Source organism: Rhinopithecus roxellana, chromosome 10 (genome assembly GCF_007565055.1).
Source record: "Rhinopithecus roxellana isolate Shanxi Qingling chromosome 10, ASM756505v1, whole genome shotgun sequence".
Lineage (NCBI taxonomy): Eukaryota > Metazoa > Chordata > Mammalia > Primates > Cercopithecidae > Rhinopithecus > Rhinopithecus roxellana.
In genome coordinates, this window is record NC_044558.1 from 97,776,014 (window position 1) to 97,798,674 (window position 22,661).

A 22,661-nucleotide genomic window follows, 5' to 3' on the forward strand; every position below is an offset into this window, starting at 1 on the left:
CAATAAATGCTGACTGTTTTTATTTTCATGTATATTTAACAAGGACTGTGAAAGGCTGCAGGGGAGTCAGACTTTGACCTCTGATAGATGTGGAGTTCGAATCCAAACTTGCCTGTTGACAAGCTGTGTGACCTTGGGCAAGCTGCTTCCTCCCTCTGAGCTTCAGTTTTCTCCTCTGTGCAATGGGGATGATAATGGAAGGTACTATTTATTTATAGCTACAACTATATGACAGCTGGTTCCTATTAAACACTGAAAACTGACAGCTGTTATTATATTGTTAGTATCTCCTCCCTTCTCCCCAGCCCCTCAGTGTCCAGATGTTCCTCGCTCTTACCTCGCTCTTCCTCCTTCTCCCGGACAACCCTCCCCTTGAGGGCTCGGCTCCAGGCTCCACCGTAGTCGCTAAGCTTGGCTCTCTCATTCCCATCCTTGCCCTTGAGCCAGGGTCCGTACCTGCGAGCGATGCTCGAGGCTTCACCGGTGTCCCGGAAACCTCTGCCCAGATGCATGTCGCCTAAGAAGGGCAGCTCAGCACCCTCAGCCGGGCCTCCTGCGGCGGCGGGGTTCGCCTGGTTCCCCGAGACAGCAGGCTGGCCCACAAAGCCAGAGTGAAGGAAGACAAGGCTCCCAGCAGTCAGGTAGAGTGCCAGGAAGGTAAAGAAGCGCACAGGTTTCCGGCGGAAGTACCGCTGGAATTTGAACCAGAGCTTGGCCATAGCGGGATCATTCCGGACTGGCTCTCTGGGGCTTGGCTGGGGTGCTTGGGAGCGGATGGAAGGGGCTTGGTTTCCCGAGCTTTTCCTAGGGATGGAACACCTGGGGGTCCTCAAGTCTCACTTTTCCTGAAAAAGTGATCACCAAGGCCAGAAGGGGAGGGCAAGTTCAATGCTTGGCTGAGGTCATGAGAAAGGATGGAGCTTACCAGCCCTCCCAAACTCAAGGTGAGCTTCTTTGGGCCAAGAAAGGGGTTTTGAGGCTCAGAACACACATGAGTTGGTCCCATTTTCCTACATATTGTTCTTCACTTCAGAGTCTTCCCAAAGAACTGTGAGAATAGCAATCGGAGAAGGTTTCTGAGGGTTACCAGCAGCTGCAGTTCACTTCTCACCCTTTCTCTGCTCCTCAGGCCAATGGATCTGGGTTATTTCGCCAGGGGCCTTGTTTCTGGACTCTTCCCCAGCTGAAGACCAAGCTTGGCCTTTCTACCTCATGGGAACAGAAGCTGGTGGGCCTCCATCCAGTCAGGATTCAGGGATGCCACCTGCAAAACAGAAGAGACACAGGCATGAGAAGCCCCTTCACCAAAGCACAGAACCCACAGGGTTCTTGAGCATCCTAGAGGGAAATTCAGAGGCCTGGAGAGGGAGGAAACCACCAATGGCATGAAAAGGCTTAAGAGCAGTGTTGGATAAAGAGCATCCCTGAGTCTTCCAGAACACTGCCTTTTTCTTGACACCAAACTGGGAATTTGGGGGCCTGGATCCTAGTGGGCCCCGGTTTGGGGACAAACTTCGTCTTAGACAAGCACAGGTTCTCATGGGCCAGTGGTTTGCTTTGCTCCATACTTCCTATATATTTGTCAGGTATACACTGATGCAAGGATTACCTTAAGTGCGAAGAGTACTTTCAAGGTCCTTGCTGGACTACCTGCTGAACCTGGGCAATTCTGAACCAAACCAGGTTCATTCCGTCTTTTTTCCCCCACAAATACTCAGTGAGACCTACTTTGTGTGAGGCACTGTCCTAGGTGCTGGAAATTAGGCTGTGAGCAGGGGAGGCAAAATCCTCTCTTTCACAGAGCTCACATTCTAGTGGGAGAAATAAAATCATAGCCCCTCTCCTCTCTGCAAGGAAGAAAAGGAAAGAGAAGGAAAGTAGGGTTATTTAGCGGCACATTTGCCCATTCAGTGTTTATTGAGTGTCTACCATGTGCTCAGCTTTGTGCCCAGCCATCTACACTTGTTGTCTCCTTTATTCCTCCCAACATTCCTATGGGAGGTAACTATTTCCCTACTTTACAGATGAGGAAAAGGAGTTCACACAGCCAGTGAGTGATGGAGCTGGGGTCTGAACCCAGGACAGTCCAAATCGCAAATCACAGCTCTTAACCCGTGGCTCTTTGACTCTGCCTCTTTCCCACATAGTCTGGACATCACTTGAGAATTCAGAGACAGCCCCCCAAACAGTAGCCGATCCTCACAGCCTCCCAGTTACCAACATGGCTCACCCTTCGTCAGGTCTCCCACATGTGGGTCTGAGAAACAACTGATTCAGAATCACCTGAGAGCCTGGTGAATATAGATTCCTAACCTTTCCAACCCACAGTTGTAACCAGGTGCTCTCAGATAATGGTTATGAGCACAGAGGGTTGAGAACCACAGCTTTATGAGTAAACGTTCAGGATCATCAGTCAAGAGGAAAAATAGAATGTAAATGAGAAAACAGGAAACTCCATTTAGGCAATGCTTTTTCATATTACCACCAGCAGGGGGCCCCATGACCATCTTAGCCAACGCCTGAGATTCCATAGTCAGTCAATGAAAGATACAAATTGTAACATACTCTCCTAATCCAGACAGTAGTGTCAGCACTTAACTGTGGTTTAAGGTAGTCCGCCAACTCATTTATTCAAGAACTAAGTACTGAGCACATACTATGCACCAGTCACCCTCATAGGCACTTGGAATAAATAAGTGAACAAAACAGACAAAAATTCATGTCTTTGTAAAGTCAAACTATCCATCCATCTGTCATCCAGCAGTCCACCTACCCGTCCAGTCATTAAGCCAACCACCTATCCATCCATCCATCCACCATTCATCTGTCTGTCATTCAGCATCCACCCACCCATCCATTCATTAATCCGTCTATCCATCCATCCATCCATCCACCCATCCATCTGTCTGTCATCCAGCAGTCTACCTACCCACCCATTCATTAAGCCATCCACCCATCCATCTGTCTGTCATCCAGCAGTCCACCTACTAACCCATTCATTAAGCCATGCATCCATTCATCCACCCACCCATACATCCATCCATTCATCCATCTGTCCATCCATCCATCCATCCATCCATCCATCCATCCATCCATCCATCCATTTGTCTTCCAGCAGTTCACCTATCCATCTATTCATTGAGTCATTCATCCACCTACCATTAATCTATTCATTAATCTGTCCAACTATACATTCATTCATCTATTTATCTGAACTAAAGCAGCCCATCCATCCATCCAACTCTCCACCCATCCAGTCATCCACTCATTCTTTCATCTATTTAAAAACATATGCTGATTGCCTACTATGTGTGTGCTTGAGATGCAGGAATAAATAATTCACAGTCCCTGCTTTCAGAGAATTCAGAGTCAACTGAGGGAGAAAGCAATGTAAACAATTACTATGCTAGACAGACAATGATAAATCCCATAGTAGATGTGTGTATACTATACAACAGTCAATATTATAGTTAATGTTTATTGAACACTTAATACATGCCAGAGATTCTTCTACACATATAAATACTCTCATTTAAACAGTTCTATGAGGGAGACCTGTATCTATTTTTACACAAGAGGGGAATGAGTATCAGAGAGATTAGGTAACTTGTTCAGGGTCACAGAGCTAGTAAGTGGCAGCAGGGTGGTAAACCCAATGCCACCTGATTTCAAAGCCTATGTTCCTAACCATATGTCTATTCTGGTCTTGTAATACTCTTTGAAGATCTCATGACAACTATAGATATATGCCCAGAAAAAAAAAGCCCTTGCACATAAGCTCCCAGAATTTGGCTTGAAATATTAGGGTGGTGGGGGGGCCGGGCGCGGTGGCTCATGCCTGTAATCCTAGCACTTTGGGAGGTCGAGATGGGCAGATCACGAGGTCAGGAGACGGAGACCATCCTGGCTAACATGGTGAAACCCCATCCCTACTAAAAATACAAAAAAAATTAGCCAGGCATAGTGGTGGGCGGCTGTAGTCCCAGCTACACGGGAGGCTGAGGCAGGAGAATGGCGTGAACCCAAAAGGCGGAGCTTTCAGTGAGCCGAGATAGCGCCACTGCACTCCAGCCTGGCGATTGAGCGAGACTCCATCTCAGAAACAAACAAACAAACAAACAACTGTACATATATATAATATATTTTATATATTATATTTATATATTTTATCTGCAACTGCCTGGGGGGACCATAGAGGGCTTCCCCAGGCAGGAGTCTTTAAGCCAGCAGGTCTTGCAAAAGAAGTCAAAATTCTCTGGGTGAAGGACAACAGAAAGTTAGCCCAAGGAAGAGGAACAACCCACATAAGGGTGCATCACTGAGGGGGAAGAAACAAAGGAGCCTGGGGGACTGTGGGCTGGGAATACAGCCAAGCAGTGGGCAGGAGCCAGACCATGGGAAGCCTTGGATGCCAAGCTCAGGAGTCGGGACTATGTCTTAACAATGCACATGAGAATCCACTGAGGTTTCATGGTCGTGCCAACACATGTGCCAGATGTTTCTGCAGCTGGGCTGGGGTGAGAAAAAGCCAGCCGTCCTCGTGGGATGGGCAAGGGGACACCAGCCCTTCCAGAGGCACTCAGGCAAGAACAGAGGTGGATTCCACAGGCAAACAGACCTGGGTTCAAATCCTGCCTCTTCCACTTCCCCAGGTGAGTGACTGGGGCAAGACATCTCTTCTTAGCAAGACTCAGTTTCTTCACCCGTAAAGTGGCCTAAAGGATCTTGACTTGTCCCCTAAAAACTATATTGCTGGAAGGACTGGATTAAACATTGTAGGAGGAATACCTGATGCACAGGAGATGCTCAAGATAAGTGCTACCCTCGCCCCCTCAGGGGCACATGTGAGACACTTGAAAGCCATTTGCCACCTCAGCACATTTGCTGTCGTGGAGACAGCAAAGTTTTCAGCTGTAGTGTTCCCTGTGGCTTTCTGCCTCTCTGAGGATATTTCTGGGTCTAGTCCGTTTTCATTGTTCCCTCTTCATTCTTTCATATTGCAACACATCTCTTCTCTAAGTGGGTGCTAAATGGGCTTTAAGAGGATAATGAGCTCGTTAGGAGCTGGCAGGGAACAGAAAGAGACTGAGGCATGGGTGATGCGGAAAGTGAAGGAGATCTGCCGGAGGGATGTGGAGGGGGGCTGTGCCCACCCCCTACTTTCAGAGCTCCCTTTCCTCCTGGGGAGGGAAGGTGCTGAACTGAGCCACCCCACAGCATCCTGCCGGTGCTAGCAGGAGGCAGGGGCTCACCCGGAGGAAGAGCCCCCTGGAATCTCAGCCCCATGGAGGTGATAAGGCTATTTGGTACATAGGAGGGTCTCAAGAAACATTGGTAGAGAAAAATAAGTAAAAAGAGTCAGGTTTATCTCCCCAGGGCTCAAACTTACAACCATGGCTTCACACACTGGCCAAAACACTCAGGTGACAGCGTTGGAGAACTGTAAATCCAGGGCTCTGTGGAGGCAGCATCTTGTGTTACTCAGCACTGGGTGGTTCTGGGGTTCAGGGGTTCTGAGATTCAGCTGAACCATAGCCCCATGTCCTCAAAGGTATTCCAGACTCCCCTGCCTCCCACATCCATCTGTCATTCTCTCTCTCCTGCTTCTCTCTCCGTCTCCGTCTCTCCAAGTCTCTAGTCTATCTGTCATTGTGTCTCTTTCTGCTATCTCTCTCCAGACAGAAATTCTGCCTCAAAGGGAATGGGGAAATGAAACTAACTAATTTGTTGAATACCTACTATATGCTGGACACTGTGTTTGAAGGTTTTATATTACATTCTCCCATACTCCTCCCTCTGGGATAGCTGCAAGGCAGGTGTGATGTTTCTTCCCAATCCACAGATAATGTGTCTACAACCCTGGGTGAGATGAGACGGGGGCTGTTGGCCTTCAGCAAGTCACTTCTCTCTGTCTCCATTTGTTCATAGCACGTTGAGGATCATAATTGTATTAACATCCCCTCCTGTCATTCACTTACAGGTGTGAGGTCCAGACAGGGGCCTTCATCTGTGTGAGCTGCCATCTTCTCTCTATAAAGTTAAGTAAACCATAGAACGCCCCTCCCAGAGGTGTGGGGAGGATTCGATGAGACAATCCACAGGGCTGGCTATCACGACTTCATCCCCTTTTATTTTACATGACACCTCTCTAAGCTTCAGTTTCCCCATCTGTTAAATGTGGTGGACAACCTCTACTCCGATTCCCTCCCAGGGCTGGTGTGAGTTTCCACAGGGAGGAGGCTGAGAGGCCCCCTTTTTGGGAGTGGCAGCATTCGGTTACTGCAGTTCATGTTTCCAGCAGGAGCCTCAAAGTGTCTAAACACAGCCTATTTTTAGCACCAGAATGAGGCTCTGGTGTTGAGCTGCCAACTTGAAGATGGGCGGGAGAGAGCTGCCCTGCAGGGGAAAGAAAAACAGAGGCATAGCCTGCCCTGTGGTTCCTTACCTCCCCTGGGAGTAAAAGAGTGCCTCCCCCTTCCAGGTTCTAGAGGCTAGGGTAGGTCAGAATGGAAGCCTGTGAGGCTGGGTAGAGGGCTGACTCCCTCTCTTCAACCCCCAGCACCTGATTTGGGGGGCAGAGGTAGTTCAGAGGGACTGGGCAGGCCCAGCGGCCAACTGACCCCAGACCACCCAAGCTTCACCAAGAAATAGTTACCGAGACACCAGGTTCACAAAGGTTTGATTTCTTAAGAGTTCTGGGTAGGAGACTCATCTGGGAAGTTTCCAAGAAACTGGGGAGCCCAGGTAAAATTTCAGTCTTGTTCTAATAATAAAAATATCAGAAGTCACTGGTGTTTGTTGAGCACTTACTATGTGCCAGACATCTTATTCCCATTGTGCCTTTTAATCCCCACTATCATTCTTTGAGGTGGTCATTAACTTCTTTGAGCATCAGTTTCCCCATCTATAGAGTGATGATATAATATAATTTATCCTTTATGGTTAGTGTGAGAACTAAGTCAATATATACAAATGTATCATATCATATCTATATATATTAGGTGCAAATGCTACATCTTATAATAATTTCTGGAGAATACATGTGGTTTTGCCTGTTCAGTGCCCCTTCGTTCTGATACAAGGACTCCATTTTCTTTCATGGAATTTCTCCCTCATTAATTCTCAGCTCATGTAACTTGGGTAGAATGGATTCCTCTTGCCAGTTGCTGCAGACATTCCCATACCTCTCTCCTGATGCATGTATAGAAGAATTAGTGTAGGGTGCATATATACCTAGGAGTGAAAGCACTAGTTTGTTTGTTTGTTTGTTTTGTATGAGCATCTTATGATTATCCTAAAAGATGCCAGTTTTTTTTCCAAGGTTGCTGTAGTCACAACTTCCCCAGTACAGTTTGAGCATTCCTGTTGCTCCAAATCCACACCAACACTTAATGTTGCCAGCCCTTTTCTTTTTGGTCAGTTTGGTAGATCTGTAACAGATGCTGTACGTGCCCCACCCACCTACCACATTCAGTTAAATTCTGAATGCTCATCTGGTTGTCTGAGGGGTTTCTCCAGCACCTTGAATGTTTTTTGTGCTTGTGTGGTTGGCAGGCAAGACATGTTAGAATATTAACATTTGGAAGCAGCTGCAACAAATGACTGATAGGAGTTGGTGTATAAATGCCCCAGCTTCCTCGCTCCTCAGCTGGAATAACTCTGAAGTGTGGATTTCTCCAGTGGGACTTAACCTCAACCACCCTCTGTAATAGATGACTCAATAACACACCCTTTATTGATTTCTTCCCTTCCCTGTCTCACTCCTCCACTCAGGGAAAGACAGGAGTAAGTGTGCTCTTCATTTCCTAAATGAACTACTTATCAGTGGTATTTATTTCTTGGAATAGTTGATTCCTTAGAATAGGAATCAATATGGTTTATTCATAGCATATCAATGGTTTTTCAACCTTTTCCTTATCATTAGACATGTAAAATATTTCCAGTCTTCCCTCTCTTATAAATAAGTAATGCTATGATAAACATCCTGTATATAAACCTTTATACAGATCCCTGGAAGGCAATATAGGACCTTTCAACAATGATGAGACATCAGCATATTATACCCACTTTACAGATGAGGAAGCTAAGGTTCACAGAGATTAAGTAACTTTCCCAAGCACACAAAAAGGGGAGCATGAATTCAAGTGCAAAACTGAGCCTCAGTGTCATGATGCCACGGTGCTATGCAGACCAGCAAGGCAGCTATTCCCTCTCTTAACCACTGATCCCTCAGTTGAATCCAAGCCTTGGTGAAAGAAAACTTTCTGAGCCTGAAGATATGGATAGCCATGCCTTAAACACTTCTCCAGGTAGATAACCACCAATTCCTTTAATCAAAGTTCTTTCTCACCCTTCTTGCTGGAGGACCAGCCATTTGGCAAGTGAAAGACTTAAGGAAACAGCCTGAGAAGAAATGCCATTATAAATGCCAAATCCTTTCACTCATTGTCTTAGGAATCCAGAATTTTACTAACCCAGCTAACCCTAGGGAAGGCTTTTGCACCCCGTACGGTGGGTGGACCCCCTCTGGGACACACCCTTCCATTCATGGGTCTGCTGTAGTCTAACGATTCCATTGTGCTTGTGATGGACACACTGTGGTTCTGCAGATCTTTGATGCAACAATTCTGTAGAATCTTTGACACAACAATCCCACTTTTTTGACCAGGAAGCATGTACACACCAGGAAAGTTTCACCAGTTTCTAGGCACACCAGTATGTTGACCCCTGCACTCGCTCACCCCACCTCCAGAAAGAATCCCCTGGGTCCCCACACTTCCCTCTGTCCCCAGGAAGGAAACTCACTCAGCATTACCCTGTGCTCACAGCCTGCCAACCATGTCCATTTTCATTTATCTTCCCCAAAACTCAAGAAAATAAATAAGAAGGCAAAGTGCCATTAGCTTAATGATCTTTAACACCCAGCCATCTGCCATGATGTAATTAAATAAAAAAATCAGAGGGAGCATATGGTGTCCATTATAAATAAATATTAAAATTTTGTTTTTCTGGGTAATGACTCTAGTGCCTCTTGCTCCATGGGCAATCTTTACAGCCATCTTCGCTTGTTGCAGGGAGTCAGGCTGGGCCACTGTGGACAGGAATGGCCACTGAGAGGAAACGTGGAAAGGGGTCAGGGCCAGAGTCACACACTCCTGGATCCTCAGGGCCATGGTGGCTGTGTGATCTTCAACAAGGGGCCTCTCTGCTACTCAGTTTTCTCACCTGCAAAATAGGGCCAATCCACCTGCCTCATTGGAAAGGCACGAGGGTTAAATGGGCTACTGTTTTTAAAACACATAGCATCCTAATAACAATATGGGCTAGTATTTATTAAGCACCAACTATGTGACAGACACTGTCTAGAGAGTAACTTGTAATCCTTACAACAACCCTCTAAGAAAGGTTCCACTTGTTTGCTCCATTTTATAGATGAGGAAATCAGAGCAGTTAAGTCATCTGTGCCGTGTCACACAGCTAGCAAGTGGTGGAACAGGCTTTGAGCCCAGGGAGTCTGGCTCTGGGGCCTGCACTCTTAACCGTATGCTAAACCTGTCACGACAGTTTCTTAGTAGATAATTATTCTCTGCCACAACTTTGGCCAACTAAACAAAACATTCACTTCTTCTCATGACAATACACTTTGCCCAGACTTCAGAAAAAGATAAAGATTCAATGAGTTGGTGCAATGATTGATGACTACCTAAGGTAGGTGTGGAGGATACATTTTGGGGAGTCTGTCTAGTGTGTGACACCTACCCCTTGCTTGCAGAGGCAGACCCCAGGCGCTGTGTTTGCAGCATATTACCCTTCCCACTGGCATTGCTGGTGGATAATAGGTAGGCTCAGATCTAAAACGGGTCAATCCATTCTTGGCCCCAGAAATATGGAGTTGGGATTTGAGACATTCACGTCTTTGCTGATCACTTAGACTATGAACCTGTAGCCTCAGGAGTTGTCACCAGATGCCCAAAGAAAGAGCAAAAGTTAAGTCTGCAAAGAGAAGAAGAAGAAAGTAGCTGAGCAGAGAAGAGACACTGAACCGAGACAAAGAAGAGACAAAAGACCCAAGAAAGCCTTGGGTCCTTGATCTTGTAGGACCAAGCCTTCCAGGGTTATAGACAGCACTGAATGAGAAAAGCTTTCATTTGTCTTTTCTTACTATGGTGCTAGATACATACACCAAAAGGGCTCAATAAGCTACAGTTAGTCTTCAAAGGGCAACTCATAAAACAAAACTTACTCTTACCATACGATCCAGCAATCGTGCTCATGGGAATCTACCCAAAGGAATATGTACATCCAGACAGTGGAGTATTATTCAGGGCTAACCGACATGGAGGAAACTTAAATGCATATTACCAAGTGAAAGAAGCCAATCTGAAAAAGCTACACACGGTACGATTCCAAAGATATGATATTCTGGAAAAGGCAAAACTATGGAGACAGTAAAAAGATCAGCGGTTGCTGAGGGCTAGAGGGAGGGTGAGTAGGTAGAGTATAGGATTTTTAGGACAGTGAAACTGCTCTGTATGATACTATAGTGGTGGACACATGTCATTATACATTTGTCCAAACCCACACAGAGTATAACACCAAGAGTGAGCCCTAATGGACACTGGGGACTTGGGTGATAATGATGTGTCAGTGTAGGTTCATCCACTCTAACAAATGGACCACTCTGGTGGGGGATGTTGATGGAGGGGGAGGCTGTTGGAAGAAGGTCTGGGGTTACATGGGAACTTTCTGTACTTGCCGCTCAATTTTGCTATGAACCTAAAATGGCTTTTTAAAAGTCTATTTAAAAAGGGGGGACAATCATATATTTGAAAATGCAGAGACCCACTGAGGTATATGTCAATGAAATATCCAAACTGTGGGCTCTGGGGAAGAGGCCACGTTGCAGGAAGAAGGGTCAGGGGTTGGAGAGGGATGAAGGGGTGAACTGACAGTCTCCCTTGTCCAGTGGTTTGATGAAGGGGGCCCAAGGTGCAGGTCACCCAGTCCATTGGCCAACGCATGAGGCAGCTGGCAGCCCTTCTCCAAGCGCAGATCACTTTCTTCCCCAAGAGGGACTTCTGAAGGAACTTCTAAATCCCTATCATTAAGCCATCTGGAGTGATCCTTCTCCTCCAGAAGCTGCTGTGTCTTGGGTCAATTAGTGCACATTTGCATCGAGTTCCTTAATAGGCTGCTAATTGTCTGGGGGAGATAATGGATGACTCTGCTGGTTCTGGGCAGAGTGTTTACCCAAGGGGCAGACCTACAGGGAATGGCAGAGAACAGGGAGGAAGGCAGGAGGGAGGAGATAGGATGGACTGGGATAGGATGAAAGGGAATGGCGGGGAGTAAGCTATCATTGACTCACATGCAGTAAGGAGAAATGTTATTTTGTGAACCTTTGCTTGGGTTGTGTGTGCGCCTCACAATGTCAAATGCATTTCTCACTGTGGGGTCACTGAAATAATTGGAAAGTCCTAGCAATGGAGAATAGGAGGAAGCTGTGTGTGGTAGAGTGGTTCCCAAAGGCCCCTCTCAGAAGAGATTTGAGCTGAGATCTGCAAAACAACAAGGAGACAGTCATGGGAGGATCCGGGGCAAGAATGTCCCAGGCAGCGGGAGACACCATGCAGAGACTGGGAGGTGGAAAAGGGTCGGTGGGGGTCCATCCCACCAGGACTTATGGTTTCTGCTCAGGACTGTTCTTGAACTGAGTGTGACCGGAGCCCGTCTCCTAAATAATACAATGAGGACATTCCTGTCCCAGTGGGATGTGATCACTTCTCAGAGGCTGAGCTGAAAAATGCTTGTTGATGGCTGGAGCTTAGAAAAGGCCAAGGTCCAGGTGCTTGGCAGGGCTTGTGGGAGGATCTAGAATTTCTTTCTGGCTGGGGCTCAGGGGAATGTGGCTCTCAAAGCCTAAAATATTTACCTTCTGGCCTTTTACAGAGAGTATTTGCTGACCCTTAATTTTCATCAGTAATGGAAGCTGATACAGAGTTTATGGGGGAAGGGGCTTAGGACCACTGAAGCAGTTCAATTCACCCTGTCCTCTTCAGAGCTCAAAGGCCACTCTCAGGTCACTCAGCTTCTTCCTTACAGCAAGTGACAGAGCTACAAGAAAGCCTGGAGATCCAATGCCTAGCGAAACAGCCTTCCTTTACATAAGGGGAAACTGAGGCTCGGAGAAACTTGAATGAAATAACCTCTGTCCATATAAAATGTCTCGCATAGACCTGGACCCAAGTAAGTGCTCAATACTTTTTAGCTGTTACCAAGATTATGATTATGATAGCATAGAATCCTAGAGTTCAAAGGGCCCTTAGACACCAACTAGTTCAAGTCTGATGTTTTACATACGAGGAACCCGGGGGTTCACAGAGACTGGAGGAGTGGCCCAGAGTCACAGCCAGGCCAGGGCTGAGCTGGTTCCTGCCCTGCAGATTTCTTCCCAGAGCACACGCTGCTCCCTGGCAGCCTCCATCGCTCCCAGCCGCAAACACAAGCAAATTGCCGTTTGCTGGTTCCACACTGACCACGGTGGATTGAACTCTAATTTAGGAATGGTGACAGCACCCATTAGCAACCCCTCTCCAGAGAGGAACTTTCCACCAAGAGTGAAAAACAACTGGCTTCCCCACCCCCAAATCACCCAAGTCCAATCTTTCTGTCCAAGCCAGTGTGTGTTTGTGTGTCTGCGGGGGTGGTGATGAGGTGGTCTCTGTGATCCCCAGCCCACCTCTACAGGTTCAAATTCTCTTCCCCCCAGGAGAACCTTGTGCCCTTGGAGGGGTTGCCAGCACCTACCGCTGGCTCTGAGCAGGACTGAGAGGTGGGCTCACAGCCTTCAAAGCAGGAGGGAGGACTCTTCATAACCTCCAGGTCAGCTTCCTCACTGACATGTGGGGTAACTGAGGCCTAAAGTGGAGTTGGAGGGTGACTCTATCCAGACCCAGTTTTCCTGCATCCCAGCCTTCAGCCTTGGCACCATCCTGAGACGGAAGAAAAATGGATAAACACCTTTTGTTGCACACCTACTATGCGCCAGGCCCTTCCATGTACCCTGTGCCATTGCCTCTCCCCAGGCTCTCTGTTTGGTAGGTTGGGTTTAATCTCACTTTACAGGTGAGACAAGCAAGGCCTGGAGAGGTCAGTCACCTTCCCGAAGGGCAGAGCTGGTGAGTGGCAGAACAAAACTCAACCCAGGCCTGTCTGACTCCAGACCCTTCATCCTAACCTCTACGTGGCATTGTCTTCTGTGGAAGTGCCACCCTCTGACTTCTGACCTCGAGGCCTCCTGTCTGTGGGGCAAGTGGGGTGATTCGGAGGCTTTCTGTACAAGAAAGCCTTTCTCCTCTGAATGCTCAGAGCCTGCACAGAAGGCACGGGGTCCCCAAGCCTTCAGTGGCCCAGGGAGTTCTGTTGGCATCCAACAGAGAGATGTCCCCTCACATGCAAGCAACGAGTGCCAGAAACTGACTGACCCTTCCATTCATGAAGACATCACCTGGACACCATCGTACCACAGAGAAGGTGGCAGGAGTCCACACACGTGTGCAGAGACTCATGCATGCTGGAAGTGTGCACGGCCCCATGCCTGTCATCCCCCTCACTCCCAGCACACACACAGAGTTAACCAGCCCTATTGGTCCATAGTCGTTTATAACATATGGTGGGAATCCTTATTCCCACTTCATGAGTGAGAAACAACAGACACCATGGGACCTGCCTGAGAAACACGGTTAGTCTTGGAGCTAAAACTAGAAACTGGATCGTCCCATTCTGACCAAACGTGGTTTCTTCATCCCCTGGGATTGTCAAAAGAATAAAGCAGCATATGTCTTGAAAAGTCACAACCAGAGTTCCTCATCATCAGTGACACTGACACTTTGGACTGGGTAATTTGTTGGAGGGAGCTGTTCTGTGCATTGTAGGGTGGTTGGCAATATCCCTGGCCTGCACCTAACAGAAAAGAGAACCAGAACACCGCCCATGGACCCATCTGCGTCCAGGCTTACAAAGTGTTGGTACCAGATTCTAGAGCTCCTTTCTAAGATTTTTATCCTAGCTCTCCATCATAAGATGCTATTGTGAGGTTCCACGCTAGGGTCCCCAACTTCTAGCACTCTATGCTAGGTCCGTTCTGTGTAAGGAAAAGAAAAACTATACCAAAAGGAGGAAAAAGTTATGCTGGAAGCTGAGTCAGGCAAGAAACTGCCTCTCCTTTTTTTCCTAAGCAGATAGCTACAGATAAAAGGTAAAATATCTCCACAGGTAGCTACTTGATGTTTACCTTATCTTATGTAAAGTGCCGATTTACTGAGTTGGAGACAAATAACGTAATTTATTCCTCTGCCTGCTTCTTTTCTCTTGCAACCTGGGGCTTTAGTAATGTGACCATACCCTCTTTCCCCTCCAGCTTGCTTTTCTGTTTTAAATACTGAAGCCCTCAAAGTCATCTCTGGGGAAATGCACAGACTTCTCTTCTGGGTATGTCCTTATCCTTGGCAAAATGAACTTTTAAATTGATTGAGACCTGTCTCAGATAGTTTTTGCTTTACAGTTTCAATGTTGGTGGGCTCTCCAATTCTGAAATTTTGTTCTGAGCTCCTAAGATATCATCTCCTCCCATGTCAAGGTTGAAATTCTCTCCAGGAGACAGTCATGCCTCACTGCCTTCCAGTGACCAGGATGAAAGACGCGCCCATGAATTATATATTTCAAGTCATCTCTAAATTGCCTGGCAATTACAGAACAGCAAGGTCAGGTGCCGGGAGCAAGAACCTCCCCTTCGGCGGAGAAAGACGGATGGAAACACATCGATATACAGAAAGATGTTACCTCTTGGAGGTAGGTTTAGGAGTGATTTATCTTTCCATTTTGCAGATCTGTATTTTTGTTTTCCATAATTAACTGTGTTTAAAGAAAGAGATAGAGCGTGAGTTTTGATATCAGTTAGACTTGGGTTGGAATCTTGGCTCGTCACTTAACAGCAGTGAGAAGCTGAGGAAACCACCTAATCTCTCTAAGCCTTAGTTCCTTGCCCATAAAATGGGATGAGAATATGACAGGCAAAGCATCTGGATATTGACAGAGTTACCTGCAGTAACTGTTTAAATTGCTTACCATGGGGCCAGGTAATTCCCAGGCCTCAGCACAACTACAGTTACTATTATTTGCATGTTTGTATCAACAGGGGCAGCTACGGCTTGGTGAAAGGTGAGTTCTGGAATGTGTAAGAGTCCTCCTCCAGCTCTGTTACTTTGTAACTCAAGACCTTGGCAAGGCTTAAGCCCAGGAATTTGAGGTTGCAGTGAGCTATGATCATGCCATCGCCATCGCACTCTAGCCTGGGGAACAGAGTGAGACCCTGTCTCTAAAACAAATAAACAAAAAACCCTGAACAATCGCATGTCACCTCTCTGAGCCTCCATTTTTCCGACTTGTAAATGGGTGCCATCCTGCCACTTCTCAGGGTCCCTGACAGGCATCTAGTCCCCATCGGTATCCCTTACTCTTCTTATCCCAGGCCAGAGGGCTGACAGGCACAGAGTAAGGTGGAACAGGCACAGAAGTTAGAACTGGGGCAGTCTTGTATCTCTTAATTTATTTGGGATTCTTTTAAAAGAGAGTCCTCACCAGCCCCAACATTAATAGGTCTTTGCTGTCATGATGTCTTTAAATTTAGATGAACACCCCACACACAAACACGCATCCGCCCACACACCCCCAGGAATAAATCCGCCAGGGTGGGAGGGAGGAAGGTCTGTCTGGTTGCATCCCAGGGAGGAAGAGCGAGGCACGAGGGTTGGAATAGGATGCTGATGGCTGCAGCATGTCAGGTTCCTGAGGGGACAGGGAAGCTCCTTTCAGTTCTCATAGGTAGCACAGGACACCCTCTGCCCCCGGCAGTGCACAGGGAGTCTAGACAGGCTAGTTCCATGAAGAGGTCAACCAGATGACCACTAAGGTTCATGGGCTTGAGTCCAGACTCCCCTGCAGGACAGGCTGGGCGCCCTGAGTGACATTTGCAGCCTCTCTGAGCTGGGTTTCCCCATCTGTAGAGGAAGCGGTTGCAGGGCCATTTTCATAGGCTCACAACCTGCACTGTGTGGTCCCACAGGACCCACACTCAGAAGGCCTGCTGTGCTCAATTTAAAGCTCTGCTGTCGCTGCCTTGAAATTCTTACTAATTTTTGAAAAAGGAGCCACACATTTTCATTTTGCCCTGCACCCTGCAAATTATGTAGTGGGTGCTGGGTGATTGTGAGAGTTGGAGGAGGCTCATGCTGTGGTCTCAAACTTCCCTTTTTCCTGTCCCCACCTTTTAACCTCATTCTAATGATGTGTAGCCTGGAGCAATTGGACTGAGCTTTCTGTTCCTCTGGCACCTGCTTAGTAAAACACAAAAATAAAAACTACCTTAAAATTTCTTCTGGTTCCTACTTACTGCTCCCTCCTCCGACATTCAAACTACAGCTCATCCATTCATTCAACAAACATTCATGGAGTGACAGCCACTTGGCAAGCCAAGGTTTGTCCCATGGGCGTGGCCTGAGCCAAGGGATCTATCCACAGTGAGAGTATCCTGCACAGACCGCACAAATGCATCATCTCTGAGGAAAATTTCTCCCTCCTTGGCTGAAAAGACCTCTATTCTAATCAGTGGGAGCGAAATATTCTCCACTGTGCGGGGGGGCAGCATGTTTTTATATCTTCAGTTAACAAACATGTATTGAGTACCTATTGTATGTCAGGTGCTGTGAATACATCCATGAAGGTGACATGGCCCCTGCCATTAGGAAAATGACAATCTTATATTTTAGCTCATAAAATCTTGGGGTCTGTCTTAATTTCAAGCACAATCAATCCCAATTTTACTTGTTGGGCTTCCAGAACCTTGAAATATATAATTTCTTTTCTTTTCTTTTCTTTAATTTTTTTTTTTTTTTTTTTGAGATGGAATCTTTCTCTGTCACCCAGGCTGGAGTGCAATGGCGTGACCTCGGCTCGCTGCCACCTCTCCTTCCCAGGTTCAAGAGATTCTCCTGCCTCAACCTCCTGAGTAGCTGGGATTACAGGTATCCGCCACCACGCCCCGCTAATTTTTTTGTATTTGAAATGCATAATTTATAATGTTTGCCATGACTCTCTAAGGTGAGTGCTATTCTCCCCATTATTCAAATGAGAAACTGAGGCTCAGATAGGTCCAGCGACTTGCCCAAGGTGACGCAGGTCATAAGTGGCAGAGCTGAAATTTCAACCTAGGGCTGTGTGGCTCCAGAGGGATTTTAGTGACACCACTGCTTCTGGTACTGAAGTTCACCTCCCCAGAGGAAACATGTACTCCTTGGAGCCAGGTCTTCCCCTCTCCTCTATGGCTAGCTCATTGCCAAGTCCTGGATGATCGTCTGGATCAAACCATTCCTGAAGGAATCTCAAGTACAATTGCCAATCCCACCAGACAGAAGGGAGGCCTCACACAGCAGGTTGGTCTTTAAAGTCTCCTGAATCAGAGAGAAGAAGATCCTCCAGGCCAGAGAAAGCTACTGGCCATTACCCACGTGGTTGCTGCAGTTTTATGTCCCATATGGAATCTGGTTTGGCCTTTTGGTTTGATCCAATCAGGCAACTCATTGCTACAGTGTGATGCTCAGGGGCTGCATAGAGCAGGAGTTCTCAAACTGGAGCAAGCTTGAAAACCTTTAGGGGGCTTGTTAAAATACAGGCTCTGCACTCCCTGCCCCTCATCCCCCACCGAAAGTTCCTGACACAGCAGGACTCCAGTGCGGCCTGAAAATGTGCATTTCTAACAGGCTTCCAGGTGAGGTTGATGCTGCTGGTCCAGGGACTAGAGTTTAAAAACCTTCTGTCCAGACAATTAGAACAGCCCATGTGAAAGTGATTAGAGGAGGCTGGAAAAAACAAACAAGCAAACAAACAAAAAAACTCAGATTTTGATCCTCAGTGAGGGGACAGGTGGACCTTGACTTAAAGGCCAGCCTACTACTAGTGCCCATGAGACACCAGGTGTGTCCCAAAATCTTTCCAGGCCTCAGATTGCACATGTTGAGTGGACAGTATCTCCTTCAGAGGTTGTGAGAATTCAATGAGAATGAATGTCTTATCATAACTACCACAAACTCCTACTCAGAGGGTGCTTTCTACATAGGTGGTTGTGAGTTGAATTTTGTTTTCCCAAATTCATACGTGGACATCCTAACTGCCAGTACCCCAGAGTGTGACCTTTTTTGGAGACAGTCTCTTCACAGGGGTAATCCAGTTAAAATTAGGTCACTGGGGTGTGCTTTAATCTAACATGACAGGTAGCCTATGAGTATTGTTGCTATTACTGTAAATAGAAGAATAATACCAGTGTTTAAAGTTTCTAAGAAGGTCTAGGATCCATAGTATAGGCCTTGGCTTACATGTAAAAATAAGCAGACAAAGAATATTGAGGCCCCATCGGCATGTAGATGTCAAATGATTCAGCCATAGTTTACATCTTGACAGATGTGTGTGACTGAGGAGAAGGTGGTAAAGTATCTGATGTATAGTGCACAGCAAGTAACAGTCCTGTCATGATATGAAGGGTCAGGCAAACACCTAGAAGCGAGCCAACGTTTCACCATGCAGAGAGATTCGATGGGGCTGGTAGGTCGATGAATGAGTGACTGATACTTTTTATTAGGGGTTGTGCTTTTCAGATGCTGGTCACCATGGATGCTAGTCACCACCATGCCCTTTCATAAGTGTCCTTACAATAGGAGGAAATCGGGACAGATACATCCAGAGAGAAGACACTATGAAGACACAGAGAAGATAGCCATCTATGCCAAGGAGAGGGGTGGGAAGCAAATCCTTTCCACACAGACCTCAGAGGAACCAACCCTACTGACACCTTAATTTTGGACTTCCAGCTTCCAGAACTGTGAGATAATAAATTTTGGTTGTTAAAGCTACTCAGCATGTGGTGTTTTGTTACAGCAACCCTGGCAAACTGATACACCAGTGCTCTGCACAGGACCTCAACACTTCCTTTTTCTTTTCTTTTTTTTAATGAGAGAGAATTTATATGTGGCATGGTAAAAACAAGGGCACAGGAAGTAACCCACCCAGATCAAGACTCTGAACATTCCCCTGGCTCCTAGAGGCTCTCTGCTGTCCCCTCTCAGCAAATCACCCTCCCCAGGGGCCAGCACTTTTCTAACTTCTATCACCATAGGTTAGCTTTGTACATTCTTGAGGCTCTTATTATTATTTTAGAAACGGGGTCTCACTGTTTGCCCAGGCTAGTCTCGAACTCCTGAGCTCGAGTGTGATCCTTCCATCCTAGCCTCCCATAATACTGGGATTACAGGTGTGAGCCACCATGCCCAGCCATTGAGCCTCATAAATGGCTGAACAATGTTGAACAAAGGAAGCTGGCCCCTTACATTTCAACTCATTTGTGCCATATAAAATCCCCTTGAGATAGGCACTATAATTATCTTCATTTTACAGGTGTAGAATCAGAGGCCCAGAGAGCTTCAGTAACTTGCCCAAGGTCACACAGCTAGGGTGTAGTAGGCAGAGCCAGGATTTGACTGGGTAAATCTGGCTGCACTCACTATAGTTACTGCTTTTAAATACACAGCAAGTGCCCAGTAACTATAATCACGGCAACTTCTAACAAGCAGTAGCTCTCACTCTGGGCCAGGCACCATGCCAGCTCTCTCCACATTACTTCATCTAACTCTCACACCAGTCCTATTTAGTATTTTTAAAATATAACTATATAAAATAATACACATAATATATTACATATATATACATACTAAATTTTCTATGCCTCATAATATTACCAGTGAGAAATACTAATACAAGCCCCATTTAACAGAGGAGTAAACTGAGGCTCAGAGCACTGAATAATGGATGCAAGGTGATAGACTCAGCAAGCGGCAGAGCTGGGATGGCTTGCAGAACTCGTGCTTATGACTAACATCAGCTGCCTCCTGCCAGCTGCTGCTAAGAGCAGCACCAGGACCACAGATCTCAACAACCCGTGCTTTAATTAAAGTCACAATGAGATGCTACCACACACCTGATTTTTTCCAGTCCCCTCTAATCACTTTCACGTGGGCTGTTCTAATTGTCTAGACAGGAGGTTTTTAAACTCCAGTACACACACATTGTACTGGAATGGCTCAAATAAAAAAACAAAAAACAAAAACTAATGCCAAGTGCTGGAGAGGATGTGGAGCAACTGGAACTCCCATCCATCCATGGCGGGAATGCAAAAAGGTATACTGCCACTTTGGAAAACAGCTTGACCATTTCTTAAAAAGTTAAATGTCCACTCCTAGGTATTTCCCCAAGAGAAATGAAAACCCACACTCGGGCAAGAACCTGTATGCAAATATTTATAGCAACTTTATTTGTAATTGCCAAAAATGAAAGCAACCAAGTGGTGAATGAGCAAACTATGGTGCCTCCATACAATGGAGGCATGAAAAGGAATCAGCTACTGATGACACAGCAGTACTGATAAACCTCAAAGACATTATGCATTATGCCGAGTGAAAGAAGCCAGACTCAAAGCCTATTATGATTCAATTTATATGACACTCTAGTAATGGCAGAAAAAAAAGACAACACAAAACAGATCAGTGGTTGCCAGGAGCAAGAGATGAGAGAGGGATTGACCACAGAGGGGCAAAGAGGAATTGTTGAGGGTAATGGAACGTTTGTTCATCTTGATTGCAGTAGAGGTTACATGGTTGTACACATTTGTGAAAACTTGCTAAACTGTACACTAAAATGGGTGCATTTTACTGTAGGTAAACGATAATACAAAACGTTAAAGAAAATTTAACAATAGGCCGGGGGCAGTGGCTCACGACTGTAATCCCAGCACTTTGGGAGGCTGAGGTGGGCAGATCACAAGGTCAGGAGATCAAGACCATACTAGCTAACATGGTGAAACTCCGTCTCTACAAAAAACACAAAAAATTAGCCAAGCATGGTGGCGGGCGCCTGTAGTCCCAGCTACTCAGGAGGCTGAGGCAGGAGAATGGCATGAACCCGGGAGGTGGAGCTTGCAGTGAGCTGAGATGATGCCACTGCACTCTAACCTGGGTGACACAGCAAGACTCCATCTCAAAAAAAAAGAAAGAAAGAAAGAAAGAAAGAAAGAGAGAGAGAGAGAGAGAGAGAGAGAGAGAGAGAGAGAGAGAGAGAGAGAGAGAGAGGGAGGGAGGGAGGGAGGGAGGGAGGGAGGGAGGGAGGGAGGGAGGAAGGAAGGAAGGAAGGAAGAAAAGAAAAAGAAAATGTAACAATAACCCACTATGCTTTTTTTCTCCTATGCTGACTGCTTCCCTGAAGGAAGGGATGCTTCCAAGAGGATTAACACCTGTTCACTTATCCTAGGCGCCTGAAAGGTTCACCTGGAGGCAGGGGACGGCTCAGTGGGGGCAGGGACGGCTCCCAGGAACACCTGGGTTCCCACACAACCCTCATCCCATTGCCTGCTTTGCTCCCAGAGCAGTAACATTGGGGTTATTTTTGCTCTGAGAAGTACCAGCCACAGGGTTTTTTCTCTGCAGGCAACCACCACCCCCTGCTGTGTTTACATAAAAACACATTTGCACACGGTTTTGTTTTTACATTTGCCTCAGCGGCCTGGATCCTGTTAAACCGAGGGGAGGCCTGATTATCTGGCTGGAAGCAGCTGATGGGAGAAAGCAGGTTGGAAGAGGGTGGTGCAGGCACATGCTTCCTCCCTTTTAGTCTGTGGAACCCTGGGGTCTGTGCAGAGGTCACAGAAGTGCTCATGGGGCTCACTTGTGCATGTCCCAGCATTTCTCAGCCTCTGCACTACTGACATTTTGGGCCAGATGCTTCTTTGATGAGGGGAACTGTCCTGTGCTGTGCATTGCAGGATGTTTAGCATTCCTGCCCCCTGCGTGCTGGTAACACCCACCAGTCGTGACAAGCAAACCTGTCTCTAGACATTGCCAAATGTCTCTTTGGGCAGGGGAGGAATTGTCCCCTGTGAAGAATCACCTGCTTATAAAAAGAAAGCTGATGCATGCATGCTCAGCTCCCTTCCAAGACCACCATCAGCACTCTGAAGAGAGGGGCGAGTCTGTCTCTCTCACCTCTGTGTCCCTGGCTCCTACCACAGTGACTGACACATTTCATTTTAGAAGCTCAAGGAGGCGGGGCATGGTGGTTCACACCTATAATCTGAACCTTTTGGGAGGCCGAGTCAGGAGGATTGCTTGAAGCCCAGAGTTCTAGGCCAAACCTGGGCAACAAAGCAAGACCCCATCTCTGCAAAAAAAAACCCACATGTTTTAAAGTTAGTCAGGTGCAGTGGCTTGCACCTGTAGTCCTAGCTACTCATAAGGCTGAGGCAGAAGGATCCTTTGAGGCGGAAGGCTGCAGTGAGCTATGCTTGTGCCACTGCACTCGAGCCTGGGCAACAGAGCAAGACCCTATCTCTAAAAAATGAAAAAAAAATTAAAAATTAGGAGTGCAAAGACATTTTGTGGGATGAGCAAACACTGGCAATAGGAATGGCCCAATGTTCATTAGCTTCCTTGGTTTTGAGGACACTGTCCAGCAATCACATCAGACTCTGGCCACCATGTGGGGACTCATGTACTAAGTGCCAGGCT

At 46.7% G+C, this 22,661-nt stretch overlaps 1 protein-coding gene across 2 annotated transcripts in view; it reads right to left on the reverse strand.

Annotated features, from left to right (window-relative positions):
* WSCD2 (WSC domain containing 2) overlaps positions 1 to 22,661 on the reverse strand; it is a 131,860-nt gene that overhangs the window by 64,425 nt on the left and 44,774 nt on the right. For both annotated transcript variants that reach the window (XM_010360633.2, XM_010360627.2), the window contains one exon: positions 338 to 1,264. In XM_010360633.2, the coding sequence (XP_010358935.1) occupies positions 338 to 719 (382 nt within the window). In that variant the 5' untranslated portion in view covers positions 720 to 1,264. The remainder of the gene's footprint in view (positions 1 to 337; positions 1,265 to 22,661) is intronic.